Raw genomic sequence first — 18,078 nt, forward strand, 5'->3', positions numbered from 1 at the left:
CCCCAACATCCAACCCACCCACCTGGCCCTTCGCATCCCCATCCATGAAACTCCTCAGCGCAATCAACGCCGTCCGGATCCCCCATGCAGGCTGCCACGTCTCCTCATGATGGCCCGATATACTGAGGCAGATCTCGCGGTTGACTTCGAATCGTCCCGAAGGCGTCAGGAACCGGAAGCTGGGTGGGCGGAGCGGGTAGGTGGGCGGGAGAGTGATGCGGCCGTGGTAGATGCCCCCTGCGTAGGGAGAGGGGGGCGGTGGGCCCAGGAGTGTGAAGTGCCAGTCGAAGAGGTTGGATTCGGAGACGGGCGCGGCGTGGAAGTAGGGTGATGGGTTGGTTTGTAGGTCGGCGGACTCTTTGAGGAGACGGCGGGTTGAAGGGGACATGTCTTTGGGGGTTCCACCCGAGGGTGTTTGGTGATGTGGATGTTTGTGTTATTATGTGGTTGGTAAGTTGTAATGAGTGAGGTATTGGTGGTGAGGTGTTTGGTTGGGAGGTGATGTGATGATGTGATGATGTGATGTAGTAGTAGTCGGAGATATAGATAAGGTGGAGATGCGGATAGGCCAGTTGGCCTGACGTTTACCTGCCTTATTAATCAGGTGTCGCTACCATTCCATTGGACTCCGTAGTATATAGCATTCATGATAGTTCTACCGCATTTAAACATTATTCATCCTAGTATACACTGGTATACATCAATCCCAGCTCCGCCATTCATCTTCTCGTTCGTGCATCTCCTCTTCGCTCATCTCTCCCTCGCTGTCTTGCCCCCGCAGCCGTGGTGACATCGGCGCTAGTGTCTTCATCGACACCCCCGTGTTCGGCCGCTCCGGATCGCGCACCACATCCAGCGGCTGGTTCGGCGTCCAGTTGGCTGCAGCAGCAGATGCACCCCAGGCATGGCCATTGTTCATATTCCGCTGGTACAGATCCCGCTGGTATTGCTGTTGCTCCGCCGCCTCCCGCTCCCGTCGCTGCCGCACGCGATCGCGCGCCTCCATGAACTTCGCACTCGGCTCCCAGTGCCAGCCATCGCCTGTTGTCGTACACACCGGCACCGGCCATAGCAGCGGGCGGTCACCGAACAAGTGTCGTAGATTGCGCCGCCATCCCAGGTCGAATGCGTGCGGCATTTTCTCGCTGTCTTCCTCATCCAAATAGTTCTGATACCGGTCGTGCTCACGCTGGCGCTCCATCTCGGCATATGATCGCGACAATGCCTGCTGTGCTGGTGACATCCGCATCCCGGATGGTGTCACACTGGGTGGAGGCGTTGGTTCCTCACCCTCTTCCGCCCGCGTCACTCCTGGGATCGCATTCGCATGGGCGTCGAGGATCTGCCCTCCGTAGTCCTGCAGCCGGTGACCGAATCCTTCTCGGTCGCCCCCTTCGCTGCCTAGCACATTTTCGTAGCGGTGGCGATCCAGCGCTTTCCGCAACGGTGACACATACCGCGTCTTCTCCAGGCATTCGATCGTCGTAATTCCCCGCAAAGCCAGGCTGATATGCCAGACGGTGAAACCCGACAGTACCAGGCCAATAATGCCACCGAGCACCGCCAGCAACACCACGTTGATCGGCAACATTTTATCCACATCGATATATTTACTATCGTCCAGCATCTCCGTCCATATCCACAGTGCCGCGACGATGAAATCCACCCAGCAGAAGATCGACGTATATATCAAGAACAGCAGGAATGCTTTGTAGTTGTACAGTCCGACGCAGGTCGCCAGCCACGGACAGTGGTGATCCATCTTCAGCACGCAGCGCTTGCATGTCGAGCAGTGGTGCGCCCGATCCGGTTTCGGGCACTGGCATTTCTTGCAGAATCGGGATCCACCGGTCGAACTCACGGTGTAGGCGGTATATTGTGGTAATTCGGTCACTGGAAGTGCACTATATTCATGTCGACCGCGGCCGCTGGGAGTGAGGGGGGATCCGGGATCGGTGAAGACGGCGACCGTGTAGCATGCGTTGAGGCAGATATAGAGGATGATTCCGAGGAAGGAACTTGGGATACCTAGCTCACATCACAGGTCAGTAAGCAGTTGGATGAAGGGACGGAGGGACCACAGTCACACACCAACCCAAGCACTTTCAGACGGCTTGAAGCCAACACTGGCTTCGACCCAGACGGCCCATGTCGTTAGGCTGTAGACAAATGCCAGAGGGAAGAATGATGCTGCCGTGCAGCAGTAGCGTTCAATGCGGAGAGCCCAGGCCCGCGGCCGTCTTTTCGGCCACGAAGGCGAGGATGGAGGTGAGGCTGCCAGTGTTGCCATGGTCAAATGGAGTATGGAGTATCAGCGAGATGACATCCACGTTGCGAGCGACGATTCAAATCATGGCGATAATCGAATATACAGGGGTGTGGTGTCAGCAGCGCAGCAGTGACAACTCGAATGTATAGCAGTTGGATGATACAGTCTACTATAATCGAGTCCAGAAAGGAGTAAAGTGGGAATGAGAGATGACGGGGAAGAGCGGAAGTGGAGGGAGGGAATGGAACTGATGGATCTGGCGATCTGAGGCACCACATTATTCTTACGTTACATGTACCGTATCGCACAGCCACGGTTTGCCGATCACATGCGCCTATATTTAGATTGTGGCTCGGCACCTGTTGGTGGTTTATGAAACAGATGCCTAGTAACTAACTAGTACTTACTCTTCACAATCCCTCAATCATAATCATTTATCATTGGGATTTCCGTCCCGTACTATGGTATAAACATGAGTCGCTGGTGCAAACTACAGCACCAGATATAAGTATCCCAAACGCCGCTTGATGTACTGCCTCGATATATGATAACCGCATTTGCGACAGGATATCCCTTAAGAAACCAGACCAAACCATATACCATTCAGTATAACACAATGAAGAAATAAAATAGTTTGGAATATAGTTGCTCAGGATGTCTTCGTTGTCGTCAATTGGCCTTCTTCACACCATCCATTGACAGGCTGCGATACAGTTAGCATAAGCGTGATCCACCAGCATTGCGTTACTTACCAGACAACTTAATCGGTAGCACCAGGAACAGTTGGACTTGGGATACTTATAGAAATCGACAATCAGGAGAATAAAGCCGACGAGCACGGCGACCAAGGCACCCGCGCGCACCAGCCACCATGCCCACCATAATGGCTTCCGGCCCCGGAAGAAGTTCACTGGGTTCAACTTGTTGTTGCTGGCGCCTGCTCCGGTGCGAGTCCGACGTCCTTTTAGGAAATCAACCAGGCTGGGCCCAGTATTCACCTTCTGGTTGTCATCGGGCGTGGGAGTGCCGGCCCCGCCGCTCATGGCAACGTACGGGTTCCGCGCCAGGCCAATCCGCTCGCGCAGCGCGTTAGGCGACCGAAGAAGACACAAGCCCAGAGCCAGTCCCATGATGAAGCCTCCAATGTGGGCAAAATTATCCAATCCCGGCAAAAGCCCCAACACGAAGGACACTGCAATACCTAGGATCATAATGATCATCTCCACCCAAGGAGAAGGACGGTCCTTCCATGTATAGAGGAGATCCAAGATGAATAGAGCGAGAATACCGAACAGAGCACCGGAGCAGCCGCACGACGCTTCGCCCTGCCCGGCATAGTTGCCGCCCAAAACAAAGCCCCAGATTCCACTGGCCACATACACCACGAAATACCTCCACCAGCCGATCATCCGCTCCATGTCAACTCCCATAGTCATTTGCACGATCAAGTTGAAGCCGATATGGACAAATCCAGTGTGGATGAACATGGGAATAATGAAGCGGAACCATTGGTTGGGTTCCGGTTTGTCGTCAAGCGATCCGTGCGGGTGAGGATTCGGTACACCGCTGAAGCCGCACGCCTCAGATAGCGTGCACTCAGCCACCGACGCGGTAGCGTTCGGGCAAGGGAAGAGAACTGTTTCGTTGGCGTTCTGGATGCCAGGGACGTTCTTCATGCATGGTGTGTACCGCGACCCCATGTAGATTTGCACGTACGGGGATGGTCCGATCATTACGTTGAATGATGGTTTCGTCTCGATAGGAGAGCCTGTAAATTGAGCTGCAGAGTTGTCAGATGGATTCCAAGGGACCTTTTGGCCGACCTGACATACCATTCTTCACCAGTTCCACAATGAACACGATGATCTGGACCAACGTAAACGTATACGTTACCCACGGAATCTTCTTTTTGAAAAACCCCTTCTTCCTGTTCCTATTCCTCCGCGCTGTCGGAGCGACCGGCGGTTCGATATCTTCGGGCGTGGGCGAATAATGAGTGGGTTGGTGCATCCAGTTCGGCGGCGGAGATCCATTTGCATATTGATTGCTCTTCAGCGGGATATTCTCAGAGTAGGGTTCCTCATTCAGTCTTCCACCGGCCGCATAAGCTTGGTCGGAACCGAGAGATTGTTGACTGTGGTGAAGTTGAGGGTCGGCTGCCGTGGGCTCGTAAGGATGTGTGTGGAAGTCAGGATGGCCTGGGGTCGGAATGGGATCGAAGTGAGGATTAGCTTGCTCATAGGTAGGCGGGTTGCTGCTGTAACCGCCATGGTAGTAGCTGTTGGCTGCCATATTGAATGGACAGCCGGGCCGGCGAAAGGCGCAGGCAGGGAGGCCGTGTCAATCAGGTCGTTGTAATGACCGAGGGCAAGCGATTGTCCGGTAAAGCTTTTCGCTGGCGAGTGGTAGTAGTTGCGAAGTGTACAGGAATAATTTGTGTTTTCTTCTGCAAAGCAGAGGTTGGTTTGTTGACAGGGGTCGTCTCGCAGAGATGACGACGGCACGTTTGGCGGGCAACAAGCAGGGCTGAAACGATCAATCAGAGAATGCCCCTGACCCGGAACCGACTTTGAACTGCGGCAATGGCCCCCAACGATCAACGAAACGAAGGAACCCCAGTGAGATTCAGGGAAAAGTAACGAGAGATTCTTCCACCTACTTCACCACAACGGGGAATAAACAAACACTGTGAGGAGAAGGACAAATGAACGAAAAGCCGGTGAGATAAAGATGGGGAAGAAAGACGCAGGACGCTTGAAGTTTAGGCAGGCGGTTTTCAGTCTGGGCGGGCGACTATTTTTGGGCGCTGATCTCCAAGAAACTTCGTCGTCAGCCGCCAGTCCGGATGGAAAACACTCCCCGATGACTGAGCAACGCGGATCCATTCATTGTGAGCGTCGATTTGGGTGTTCCCGCAGGCCACGCAACGTCCCGCGACCGTGAATGGCTTTGAGGCTATGGCACAGCAGTGGTCCGTTGCATCATGGCGGTGTTCCCCCCACCACGATTTAAAGGCAGGGCTGGGCATGTTGTGGCTGGTCATCGTTGGCGTACTCCTCTCCACTTCTACCATCGCATGTGCAGCAGCGTGTGCGCTCTTGACCGACGACCCCCTTCCAGCCTTGTCAACATGTTCCCGGTTCATCAGTCGGATCCGATGCTCGTGTCCACGCATGCTTCCTGACACAATTACCTACGGAGTACACTGACTAAGTAGGGAATCACATCCCTTGCTGCAGACCAATCATACACGGGTTCATATTTGACATTAAGCATTACTAGACATTTAACAATACCATTCGCCTAACCCACACGAGGTTCATCTGTACCTGTACATCGATTTGCGTGTGGTATCCGACCTGGGAGACATCGTATTCCGACCCTGCTGTCTTGATCGACTGATTATACAAGCCAAGGAGGTGAAAAAAGAATCCAAACCCGAGGGTTTCCAACCCAGGGCTGAAGGGTCGGATGCTCCCGTCTCTATCGGAGTGGAATGCCACATTACTTGCCGTCCTACACGCTTGGTCCGCGTGTTCGCATTAAAAAAAAATCGATGCCTTTCCGTTCAGTTCATTAAGTCTGTGCGCAGCGACGCGCTAAGGTTGATCATAGTAGTCCCGGAAACGCCACGGCAACGCCATCATACGAATCGAATGTACGGAGTACAACAGGGTCTATCCCAACCCCCAATCGTCAGCTGCACAACGCACTGTGTAACTCAAATCAGTGATTACTTACCATCATGACAGACCCTGTTGCTTCATACCCAAAAAAGAAGCAGACCAAACCAAGAGCGAGAAAAAAAATATATATGGTCATAATGTTGATCAGGCAGTTACGCTTAACCAATAGCCAGGTGATTCCCTCAGCTGGAGGGGGTGGATATCGAGTTAACGTGCGAGTCGAGTATGCCCAAGGCTGCACCCATTTCCTCGCTACTATGCCCAGTCAACAGCCATACGAGACGGCTGAGCTTCTGGTACAGCAGCGCGGGGAAATAAACAAGCAGTGCCCAGAACAGCAAGGACAGGACGACCATCACAAAGGTGTTGGCCACCAGCTTCTCCCCTGGTGTCATCACATAGAGTCCGAATGTAACCTCGTAGCGGTAATATTCCAGCCGAATACGGTCGACAGATCGCTGCAGGATGTTGCGACGGGGTTGCTTCATGGACAAATGGCTGGAACCAGGACAGTTTGTCATGGTAGAAGAGTATTTGTTGATCAGCTCATCCACTGCAGCCGGCGCATGCGAGGAGATGTGTGTGGAGGTCGAGGGGGTGTAGAACGACCGCATTTCGGTCGCCATTGTCGAATAATACTAGAAGACTCGCACACTGGAAGGGCCGTGACTTCCCTGCGCTACACGTTGTCGAGTGCTCAGCGCTTTCCTGTCCGCTGCCTCGATCGGATATCGTGCTGAGCAATCGCAGGGGAGTGACGCAGATTCCTTTGCTCCGAGTTAACTGGCCGATAAGATCCTAATTGCACTGGAGCGTCTCCGCGTCTCAATAGTCGGCCGTGAAGGGGGTTTGTATTATCGAGGTGGGATTCGTTAGAATTGGGCTATGGGGGGAAAGGACCGACGCGAGAAGATCGGAAGCCGGGAAAAACTTGAGAGCTAAACAGACAGTTGCTGAGAAATACAGAAGCGGGGTCAATGCAAAAGAGAATACAAGTAGCGGAGATTAAGAGGAAGAGAAGGAGAGCAAGCAGAAAGCAACTAAGGCACCAGGGGAGGATGAAGTAAGAGTTGAGTTGGGAGTTGAAGGAGAAAATCGGTAAGGCGCGGATCGAGGAAAAGCCGCCGTGAGGGATGATTGGAAGAAGGCCGCTCTGCTCAGGCAATAGTCCAACTAGTCCAGCTCCAGGGCGTCCTGGCCAAGAATTATTTCGAACTAAACAGCCGCGGATGACTCAAGTGTCTGGGATGGTGCAGAGTCCAAGTGATGCAGAGTTGCTGGATCATCGTCATTGAAATTAATTTGCAATGCGACGCTCGCGAGGGCGACTCGGTCATTGGCCGCAACCGGCGCCCGGAAGTCATTTGCTGGGAGGAGCTTCGGCTGTATCGGCATCGCCCGCGTCGATGGTGGTTCTTCCTTGGTTCTGTGTGGTTTGATTTTTTTTTTTTTTTTTCTTTTCTACCTAACCTCTTGTTTTTCCCTTCCATTTTCTTCTTCTTCAGCCCCGTCCGCTCTCGAACCTTCATTCCTATAACACTCCTGGAAAGTATTCTCGTAATCAGTAATTAATCCCTATGCCTAGTAGTTCGCGGGAAATACATCACCCCGATGGAGTCCAACCTTCTTGCCCCGGATTTTCCAAACCAAAAAAGCTCATGCCCCTTAGCTATTTTACTAGCATATCTCGCGTGATAAGGGCGGCCGGCGTCCACGAGTTCATATTATGATAGTCCATGTGTCCTAGTTCCTTGCATAAAGTTCATAACGCCCTTGATCGCGCACGTCCCCCTTCGTTGAGGTCAGCGGCTGTGATACCCGTCGGAGTGGAGACTCCCGCAGCCAGATGGTCGCTCATTCTATAGAGCAAAAGGATAACTACAGCGGTGCCATGCGAGCTGGACGTTGAATGGAAGTATCGGGAACTAAATACCCTGCAGCAACTCTGTTAGCATATTGGGTATCACAATCCTTGTGTGCTGTGTAACTCTGGCTGCTGGTCTTCGATTTCGGAACCCCAAACCTTCCCAGGCTAGTCCGAACCATCCTAGTCAATTGAGCTACCTTGGCGCGATGATCTACCGTGGTTGGATTTGCAACCATCTGAGAAACATAAAGCAAATCGAACCTAGCAGCTCCTTTATTAGGAGATCATTGTCAATGTCCTGAATAGGGTCACGACCAAGGTTCTGGTTGTAAATGTCGAGTGTAAGGAGATTCTCAGACCTTGTTGCATTTTTGTGTTTTCATGTTGTGGAATATATCTTCATTCACTCACAATATGCGGCCTTTGACTTCTTTCCCATCATCGGTGAGACTACTTGAGTGCGGACCACACATGCCATGTTTGGATTATTATCCTGTCAAAGAAGATAATGGTAAAGTTGCCTGCCAGAGTTATTTGCACATGTGGTCTTCTACCATGTCAAACTGATTGGTAGCTCAATGCGCAGTCCCCCATCTGCCATGTGACATGTATCAATCCAGCGAGCACATGTCGGGATGAAAACGCATTCTGTATGCTCAGACCTCTGGGAGCGTCGTTTAGCTAGAATGCCACTGAGCTTTTCACACAGCAGATCATCAACTTCCTGTGCGGCCACAGTTCCTCTCTTACCTGTATGCATTGACCATTGTGGCTCCGGTTAGCATTATCTGGAGTGAAGGTAAGGTGATGAAGAGAGTTCAGATTATTGAGGAGAAGCGGGTCAGTAAATACACCTGGGGCTGATGTTTTCTTAAGTAATATGTAGAAAAGACTGTCCCGGAAATAGATTCCTCTACAAGCTAAGAATAGAATACAGATTAACGTAGGCCGTACTGGTGGCTTTTCTAGCGTATTAGAACCATTGTTACACGCATAGGGCTAACTGTATAAGAAAGCAAGTAAGCAAGCTCCATTGGAAATCGCATTGATAGTTTGAGCTTACTAGAACTGTGTGTTAGATGCGTCAGTAGCATTTGAGAAATTGCAAAAATGCCTCAGCATTAATTTCACAATGGACTTGATGCCGAAGTCGATGCCTCTAGTTTGCTTGTCACAGAAGCCATCAAGAATCGACTCGCTCATACTTACGGACCCGGACCCGTCTCCGGGCGCACTGCGTGACCTAATACTATCTCGATCAAGTTTCCCACTCTTCACTTAGTAGTCAAACAGACAATGTCCTGATTTACTTGCCAATCAAGTCCATCAGCTGCAGACCCTCAACAAGGCGGGCCGTTTTGAGAACAATGTGGTTCGAACGTTCACTTAAGGCTGCCTAACTTTACCTTGATCTTGTAGCAAATAATGAAACTTGGAAAAACATCCAGTCAACATCAATCTAACGATGCCAATGATTTGTCTTCGCAGACTTGTATGCTCATTGATGACGAGGTGAAGATGAAACATGACAGTGTGTATTTGTATTGACTAGCGAACCTGCTCATTAGTCAGAGAAATGGATGTTCCGTTTCTTCATATTATCATTCCAGCTACTTCGTGGTAGATATGAAGAGTAGCTGTTGTTTAGGAAGAGTCTGTTGCGAGAAAATGAACAGCTTTATCTGCTAGAAAAATGTGACTGTTACCCTGAAGGACAGTTGAGATCCATGAGAATACAAAGTCATGCTTATTGCTGAAAGCTTGAATCTTCCCAACAGACCGCGCGAGCAAGAAGTCTGCTCAGAGCCCTTTCTCCTGAGTTGCATCATGGTCGAAGGCTGCTAGAACCAAGGTTGTTCTTCCTGTCACACACGGACTACCCCACCATATATCAGTAACCAGATTTTACCTTCTTGCCTGTGCATCAAATGGCCTTGAACTTGATGATATGCGCTATCGCGCCATAGTTTCGCTTCACAACGCTCCAGGAAGATCTAAATGTCTCAATGTCGTCTTATGATAGTTCCACGTCGTTCGAGGAATTCGAGATCGCCCTCTCCGGGCACTTAGTCCCCACTTAGCACTAACAAGCCAGCCAGCTGTCACTATCGGCGGGCGTCTGAGCGCCCGGACCGCTCGGTAGAATCCAGAGCCCGTACCCATTCGTCTACTACCCACGACCGTGTATCCCCAGTCAGCAGGCTATCTGGGAGTGCTACTACGAATAGAGCTAATGGAAGAATAGCACCAGTCGAAGCTACGTGGCTTCTAGAAAATCACGTCTCTACACAGGTATATACGGTTTCTTAGACCTCTACTTCCTTGAAAGAATTCCCAGATCCAATATCAGGAACTCCATTCTGTATCCGTTAGAAGCGTATTCCTATAGTTAGAACATAGTCTGCAGATACAAAAATCTCAGGCAAGGTCCTGAGCGAGCACACTTAGAATTGTTTTCAGCTTCTATGCAGGCATATTCCTGATCAACTTTAGGCTTGGAAGCGCGGCAAACACGGAACGTGCGGAATGTCGGGCGCTGTTCCTTGTAGGGTTGCCCCGTTACAAAGGTACCTACAAAGATGCTAGAGCATGATTGGTTATTCTCTTATATTATAATCCACTGGATTAGAATACGCTTTTTACTTTATATTTATCTGATAATCAATACATTGATAGGTACTGCCTCCCTTACGATAACCACGGAATGCGTCGATTAACTAACATAATCAACGGTCGGGCGGGCCACACGGTCAGGCGGGCCACCTCCCGGTAGGATTACCCGATATAATCAAAATAAGGCCTCTAAATCAACACAAATGCTTGTAAAAACAGCTATTTAATTAATTAGTAGATAATTTAAAACACTATGTACGTCGGTGGCCTATATTAAAGTAATTATTATAGCATGGAGGCGCGCGCGAGAGAGTCTCTATATATTAAAATTAAGATTTAATCTTAATATTTTTATTATTTTATACTTTTTCTACTTTCTATATAACTTTCTGGATCTCTTCAATAGTAGTATTTTTTATATAAATTATTTACTTTCTCAAATACTTTCTTTTTTATAGTTACTTTTTATAACTGGTATATAATTTTATATTCTCCTTAGCTAGTATAATTAAATTTATTATTACTAATTCATATTCTTTAAGAAGCTGACGTAGTATAAAATTTATAAATAAAATTAGATTTACTTACCATTTCTGAAGTAGATATTCCACTAATTTTTAATATTTTAAAAGATATTTTATATTATATAATATTTAAAGCACTGAGCCACTTGACTGGTTATCCAGAATTAATAATATTTTTAAATAAATATAAAATTAAGAAAATACTTGATTAGAATCTAGAGAAATAAAACCTGTTATTCTAAAATTACTAATTATATTTAATTTTGATAAAATATACTAATAAGTTTTAGAATAGATCTCTAAGAAGTTAAGTTTATTAATATAATTATAGCTATATTATATCTGCTTTTGAACCATATCTCCGTACATACATTTAAATATACTAAAATAATCAATATCAAGAGATTAAAATAGATGGGACGAATAAGCAGATATATAAATAAATATAATCTTATTTTTAATATAGAATTAGTTAAATTCAGATGTTAAATAACTACCATGGCTATTAAAAATTAGAAGACTATATTTATTTACTAATTTATTTCTAATCAAGAGAATAAAGTATTTTTAAAATTATTAAAATCTAATTTTATTAATAGTCTAACTGTTATTACTGATTTTAAATCTTTAAATAAAAGAAATGGATTGACCTTCATATTATATCTTTAAATATATTTTATTTTTAAAAATCAGAGTCGAAGATAGAATTTTTCTATTAAAATAAATATATTTAATTATAATGATCTATTTCTAATTTCCTGATTAAATTAGGAACGGCTGACCTGCTTTCTAGGAACTAGTTATTATTTTATATATAATAATTATTTTTATAGTAAACCCTGTTTTATTAAAATTATATATATTATTTAATAAAATCTTGTATTCTTGAATAACTTCTTATATATATTTAAACTAGTCTTTTATAACTTCAGAATCCTCTATTTTAGTTCTTTGATAATTAAATTATTTAGTAAATCAAATTTATAAAAATTTATAGTATTTAATAAAGCTATAAGCCCAGTTAATATCTACTTATTTAATAATTGAATAATTTTATTTAAAAATAATTAAATTAATTATATCTCTGATATTAAATAGCCGGAGGCTTACTCCTCGCTTATTTAGAAATAAAATCTATTTAACAAGTAATTTCTCTTTATTATTTAATAATTTTTGACGTGCGTTAGTTATATCTTTAATGAAAATACGTCCAGATAATCAAGCCTGGAGAGTAGTTTGAGCGATATTATAAACACGTATTATTTTATAAATACTAGTAATTTAGTCTTTCTAAATAGCTTTAATAATAAGAAGAATTCTATCTTCCTACTCCACCTGTAATTTTAATAGGATAGATGCTTTTGGTGGCATTTATGATGGTTGAAAAGCCTCGGATAGATGATTCAAGATGGTGTTTTTGAAGGAGTGGCCCGCCTGACCGTGTGGCCCGCCCGACCGTTGATTATGTTAACTATTACTCTTTGTTGACATAAGTAGCAAGCATGTGTGGATCGGTCTCACAACATGACTCGTGTGGTCGAGTACACGTCCGGTGCTACATTTGTTTAGTTGATTGGTGTGGTGGATAATGCGCCAATACTATATCGGTGTAGACGAAGGAGGGGCATTTCACCACTTTTGGATATTAAACACCGATGTGAAGGTGTCCGCCTCGGAAGTACTTACCCGAAGGGTCTTACTTTCTATGCGCAGCTTCATTAACAACCCAAGCAGAATATTTTTTTTTCTTTCCCTTCTGACTGGCTGGCTTTGACATCCGACACAATGCATACACTAGTAGAGAGACTCTGCAGCTGCTGCCCATAAATAATGCTGCAGCCGAGATCTTGTCTAACTAGCCCATATGCGATTTTCCATCTGCTCCGAAGGACATCTTCACATCCTACGAATAGTGAGTGATCTCAATCCGGCTGAGAACAGATTGCCTCTGTCCTTGCCTCCATCCAGACATATTCTTTTCGCATAATGGTGTGCTGCCGGGCGAGCGGTCCTCCCAGGATTCTTGATGCAGCCGTGTTTGATCCTGATCGTCATGTCGCCTCTCAGCTTCAAAGATAGACCTTAACCGAGAATTTTACGCGGATTTGTCTTGGGTCGGAAATTATTTGCGTGATTGCGCGATTGGTCTAGACCGTCTGCAGTATCTGGAAGATCAGCTGGTGACAGATTGAATGCAGAGAACGGTCTCTTGCCAAGAGACCATAGAGCATCCAAGATAGGCGAGCGACTTCTTTCTCGATGAACGGGAACTAAGCGCCTCGGCACAGCAGGTTTCCACTATGATTAGTGGAACAAGATTGAAAGACCTGGAGGTCTGTTCTTCGAGACCGCACCAGGAACTAAGATGCCAGTCATTGCTGCATCGGGGCAAGGAAATGATTACTCGGGGCTTCCGCCACTGTACATCGATTCTGAGAAGAGGATGTGGCTAAGCTATGAGATTGCTGGAGTAGCGATTACAAAGCCACTCTACATGTTTGGCGTGGCGAGGTTGACAAAAGCAGGAATCTTGGTAACTGTCCACCTGCGATGCGCACCCGTGAGAGATAAAAGAGAAGAAACATGAAGTAGAGCGAGACGGCAGTGGATATCTGCAGATAAGAGAAAGGCCCGTGTTATGCACATGCTTGCGATTCTCGTACGAGGCAACCGCTTATGCACAGGCCACATACCTTGTAGAGAAATTGACAAGGTGGTATTTTATATTATGGAGAGGGAGGCTAAATTGGACCGGCAGCGGTGAGAGCAGGGCAAAATTGAAGATTGACATGCTCAGCATCTCACTGATGACTTGGAGACTGGTAGAGAGATATTACAGTGCAGAAGCCATTCGAGTTTGATAGTGGGAGCTGAAGGGGGTCACCGGGTACTCACGTCTTTCCACTTCCTTGTAGTTCGGCCGTTCAACCTCGTCAACAGACAGGCAAGCAACCCAGCGAATCTCTTGCCAGCATATACAAATATTCCTAGGCACGAGAAATCCTGAGCTTAGACGATAAATTTAATCGGTGGCCACAGGCTAAGTATATACCCCGCATGGCTGACGCATAATAGCGGCTGACATATAGGCGATGTGTTCGCTGTGGCTCGATTCTAGACTCGGGCACAATTTTCGGCGGGAGGGCAAAGTGTTAGACATACTGGAAAATTGTTCCACCTAGCAAATCAGACGCTCTTTCACTTCAGCTGAGTTTCTCGAATAAACCAAGTGACGAGCCCAAATTGGGAGCTGATGCTCCCGGGTTGCACTAACATGTTGCCTGTGGTCTCCATTACTGAGCTCTCAACGGCAAAACCGCCCTCCATCCACATCTATGGCATTCCCCTAGTTGAGAAGAAATTGTCTGGGCTTCGGCACAGACAGTAGTGTGACAAGATGGTCAACTTGGCCCGTGTGTGGATTATACCGAGAGTGGAGGCAGGGTTTATTGCTGACCTTCGCTAGTCCACGGAGATGCTGGCTTATGCACGATGCCCGACAGCTGTCGTTGAGCAACAGCTCCGCCGACAATCCCAGAAATACTCTGTGTGGTACTCCAATCTTCTAGTCCTTTTAGTGTCGGGTATACCCCGTGACAAGGGTATCTGGTCCTATCACCGTGCCTGTCAAACAATTTTCCAGGTCTGCGCCGGGCGCCCCCACCTGCCATTAGTCTGACAGCCGGTGGCGAGGAAGGATTTTCAATTTCCAGACCTTCTTACTGGTGCAATGGGCCAAGAAGGTACTAGGAAAGCCGTTATGTAGCACGGTGGCGAACCATATGCATGCTACTGAAATAAATTTTGATATACCCGACAACCAGGATGCCAGACTGCAGTGTCTGCATCTGGACCCGCTCCTTCCCAGAACATAAATCGGCCGTCAGAGCAATGGAGGTAGGATGCGGTGGCAGGCAGGACCTGAGTTGTCAAAATTTAAGTGCCCAGAAACCGTTTCAGGGAGCTCTACGGCTCATTGACTATATCGTTACATCTATATTCTCCTGATACCTTCCTTGCGTGTTACATCATGGGTCAACCTTGGAATACACAGTTCAACCAAGTAGCGAGCTTGTAGGTGTTTCTACTTTCTACTCTGTTGGTCAGAGAGACACAAGCTAATGACGCATCATGTTCGCTGTTCAGAAGGGCCGCTAGACGACCAGGGGTTCAGACAGCAAATCTCAATATCGCAGGCATCTTCGTTGTCAACAATCAACAGAGCCTTCCAGTTGAACTGTCGAGGACTGATGAGAGCCATCTACTCAACACGGGCTGGCCCCATGTCCAGTCGCTCTGGCCCATACTTGAAGTGGGGGAATTCCAGGCATATTACGATGCCTTGTGGACGCCGGGACGCAAAACCCGTCAGCCATCAGCTCTTGTTGACAGTTTACTTGCCATCTGCATGCAGGTCACCAGTACTGCTGTATCCAATGAAGCATCTGGTGGCATCGATGTCCGGATAGCCGGGCAACAGCTGTATAATCGCACCCGGCAATTGCTTCTCCAAGAGGAACAGGCTGCCCCAACGCTAGCCACGGTGCAAACCTTCATCTTCTCGAGCATTTATCTGCTGTACACAGACCGCATTGAGCCCGCATACACCACGATTGACGGCGCAGTGCGCTTGGCATATGGACTAGACCTCCATCACGATCCCCCAGAAGGAATGGATGCGAGACAGCGTGAGGTCCGACGCCGGGTATGGTGGGCTTTGTATACATTAGAGAGCTGTCTCACCACTAGTTTGGGACTGCCATCCCTCATTGTCCAGGGTGAGGTATCCTGCGGCTGGCCGACGATCTCCCCAATGGGTAGCTCCAGTTCGAATCACTTCCAGGTGCACTGGGCCAAGCTGCTCATGTCATTCCAGATTGTACGCACAGTTTTCGACCACCAACAGACAGAGCTTCTCCAGGAAAACCACGAGACCGACATTCGCAACCTACCAGGCCTCTTGGAGTCTCTCGCAGTGTTTATGATGCGTCCTCTTAAGGCTATCCGGGAAGGCCTTAATGCAGTTCCTTCTCCGTTACGGATCCCTCGAAAGGACGGTACTCGGGGGTACTCATTTCTCTTGAAAGGAGCCACTGTTAGCCTAGACCGTACAGCCCCCTTGTGGCTTCAGCGGCAGCAGTTCGCCCTAGAAATCAGCTACCACAGTCTGAGTCTGGCGGCCCTGCGGCCTTTTCTCTACCTGCAGGGCGGCGATTCCGCCTCTATGCCGCGAGCACATGCGCACGCTGTCACCGGTCTGAAGCACGCCGTCACCTTAACGGTGATCTGCCACCAGAGTCTGACCGAAAGTGAGAGTCTTGCGAGGTGCCTCCCGATCTTCCGCTGCCAGTGGGACAGCTGCCTATATCTCCTAGCCTTCATTTTGGCCAACCCAAAGTGCACCTTTGCTGCAGAAGCGCAAAAGGCGGTGGATACTGCCTTGGACACATTTACTATCCTCGTGAATATTCTAGGCTTGCCGCGCCGAGTCTCAGAGATCATGAATGATCTCCGCAGGCGCGCAGAAGAGATGATCCATGTGCCTACAAGCATACTTTCTCCTTCAAGTCAGCCAGCCTCGTGTTTTGACTCCGCAGCCGCGTCATCCCCAAGATATATTGCATCTAGCGGCGTCACATCCAATCACGACCATCTAGGCGCGTTTGATAGGGCCCAAATGCCACCGACGGCTGACCCATCAATTGGCTCTGACATGGGCAGTGTTGAAATTTTTACAGCAGCGGAATCCGAGCTATCGATGGAATCGGCACTTGACGTGTCTAGCCTGGCACTGGAAGCACCGAGTTGGACCGACAACAGCATATTGGATATTGACATGAGTTGGGTGGCGGACACTGTACTGGTCGAACCGTGGCAAAATAGTATGGATCATGTATTCAGATAGAAATGAAATACTTCAGACAGGGTGAAAAGATGCGTAGAAAGAGTAACCGATTTTTACACCCGATTTGCACGCGGAAATCCCGACGGTGGTGTGCCGGACTGCCGGTATAAAATTTTATTGACTCGGAGAATCCCCGCCCACAGCAACTAAAAGCTGAGACCCACCGGCCCGGGCCGGACTGGTTTGATTCACTACTTGATGTACGGCGGTTAATAGCGGCCATCGGGCAAAAACGAATTTTAATGTCTAAGTACGCTCACCGCTGCCCTCACCGTATATTATACTAATTATATTAGTAGATGATGCTAATCATTTCTCTACATACAGTGGTTTATTATTTATATTCTTAATCATGGTATGTTCTAAACTTAATCTAGAGCCGTATAAGACTAAGATTATTAATTTATTCTATTAGAATTAATTTACAAGTAATATTGCTTTCTATATCAAAGTAACATACCGCGTACAAGTCCGTAAGCGTATAATCAAAGATTAGTTGAGTATTTGAAAAATTAGTAAATATAATTATATAACTACTATTAATTCTTTTTTATATAGCTGAATTAAGATGTTGTTCTTTAAAAAATATCTCTCTGATATAAAGATTTTATATATTATATAAAATAAAAGTTATACAGTTTTTATATAAATATTTTAATAATTTTTTTATAGAGCAAGGCCTTATCTGATAAATAAATAATTTTAATAAGTATTAACTTCAGAATAATATAATTACAAAGTATTTATTTAAAATATATAATAAAGAAACTATTTAAGAGTTAAGACTATAAATAAAAGTTTTTATTTATTTATATATATAATAAATATCTTATTATTCCAAAATCTATATAAAGAGAATAATTATATATAAATATCTAGTTAATTAAAGACTTTCTATTTTTAGATATTAATTATATACTATCTATTATATAATTACATCTGAGGCTATATAATAATAGAAGAATAATATATAATAAAATTATAGCTTATATATAATTCTAGATCCAGATTATATCTGGTCTATAAATAATTATATAAAGCTGGATCTGTATAATATTTAAATATATATAATTATTAATATGTATTTTTATTATATTATCTGGGTCTATATTAATATTGATACTTATATATTAGTTAGTATTATATAATAATATCTTAATATTATATAAGAACAGAAGATTATATATAATAAAATTTATTTTAATTATAAATTA

General features: G+C 46.3%; 6 protein-coding genes and 1 pseudogene across 7 annotated transcripts, besides 1 other annotated feature; 1 reads left to right on the forward strand and 6 right to left on the reverse strand.

The window, feature by feature from the left end:
- On the reverse strand, window positions 1-388 carry An15g06900 (uncharacterized protein; the record flags this gene model as incomplete). The annotated part of the gene is made up of 1 exon (XM_001397181.3): window positions 1-388. A coding segment is annotated over one exon (388 nt), but the record flags the coding sequence as incomplete, so codon positions are not given.
- Window positions 389-700: 312 nt separating this feature from the next.
- On the reverse strand, window positions 701-2,290 carry An15g06910 (uncharacterized protein; the record flags this gene model as incomplete). The annotated part of the gene is made up of 2 exons (XM_059744787.1): window positions 701-2,028; window positions 2,092-2,290. 2 exons carry the CDS (start codon window positions 2,288-2,290, stop codon window positions 701-703), a joined length of 1,527 nt encoding a protein of 508 aa, XP_059604728.1.
- Window positions 2,291-2,918: 628 nt separating this feature from the next.
- An15g06920 (uncharacterized protein) lies at window positions 2,919-4,561 on the reverse strand (the record flags this gene model as incomplete). The annotated part of the gene is made up of 3 exons (XM_001397183.3): window positions 2,919-2,972; window positions 3,022-4,049; window positions 4,102-4,561. The coding sequence occupies 3 exons, from the start codon at window positions 4,559-4,561 to the stop codon at window positions 2,919-2,921; spliced, it is 1,542 nt and encodes a 513-aa protein (XP_001397220.1).
- Window positions 4,562-6,137: 1,576 nt separating this feature from the next.
- On the reverse strand, window positions 6,138-6,581 carry An15g06925 (uncharacterized protein; the record flags this gene model as incomplete). The annotated part of the gene is made up of 1 exon (XM_001397184.3): window positions 6,138-6,581. The coding sequence occupies one exon, from the start codon at window positions 6,579-6,581 to the stop codon at window positions 6,138-6,140; it is 444 nt and encodes a 147-aa protein (XP_001397221.1).
- Window positions 6,582-7,170: 589 nt separating this feature from the next.
- On the reverse strand, window positions 7,171-8,058 carry An15g06930 (hypothetical protein; the record flags this gene model as incomplete). The annotated part of the gene is made up of 5 exons (XM_059744788.1): window positions 7,171-7,338; window positions 7,426-7,486; window positions 7,563-7,619; window positions 7,725-7,808; window positions 7,889-8,058. 5 exons carry the CDS (start codon window positions 8,056-8,058, stop codon window positions 7,171-7,173), a joined length of 540 nt encoding a protein of 179 aa, XP_059604729.1.
- A 2,484-nt stretch (window positions 8,059-10,542) lies between these two features.
- Window positions 10,543-12,427: a repeat region (Title: similarity to transposase of transposon Tan1 - Aspergillus niger).
- On the reverse strand, window positions 11,152-12,678 carry An15g06950 (annotated as a pseudogene; the record flags this gene model as incomplete). The annotated part of the gene is made up of 2 exons: window positions 11,152-12,232; window positions 12,593-12,678. Coding segments are annotated over 2 exons (1,167 nt in total).
- A 2,311-nt stretch (window positions 12,679-14,989) lies between these two features.
- Window positions 14,990-17,014, forward strand: An15g06960 (uncharacterized protein; the record flags this gene model as incomplete). Its single annotated transcript, XM_059744789.1, has 3 exons — window positions 14,990-15,033; window positions 15,067-16,841; window positions 16,881-17,014. 3 exons carry the CDS (start codon window positions 14,990-14,992, stop codon window positions 17,012-17,014), a joined length of 1,953 nt encoding a protein of 650 aa, XP_059604730.1.
- Between the last annotated feature and the right edge of the window lie 1,064 nt (window positions 17,015-18,078).

The sequence above is a fragment of the Aspergillus niger genome, assembly GCF_000002855.4.
Source record: "Aspergillus niger supercontig An15".
Lineage (NCBI taxonomy): Eukaryota > Fungi > Ascomycota > Eurotiomycetes > Eurotiales > Aspergillaceae > Aspergillus > Aspergillus niger.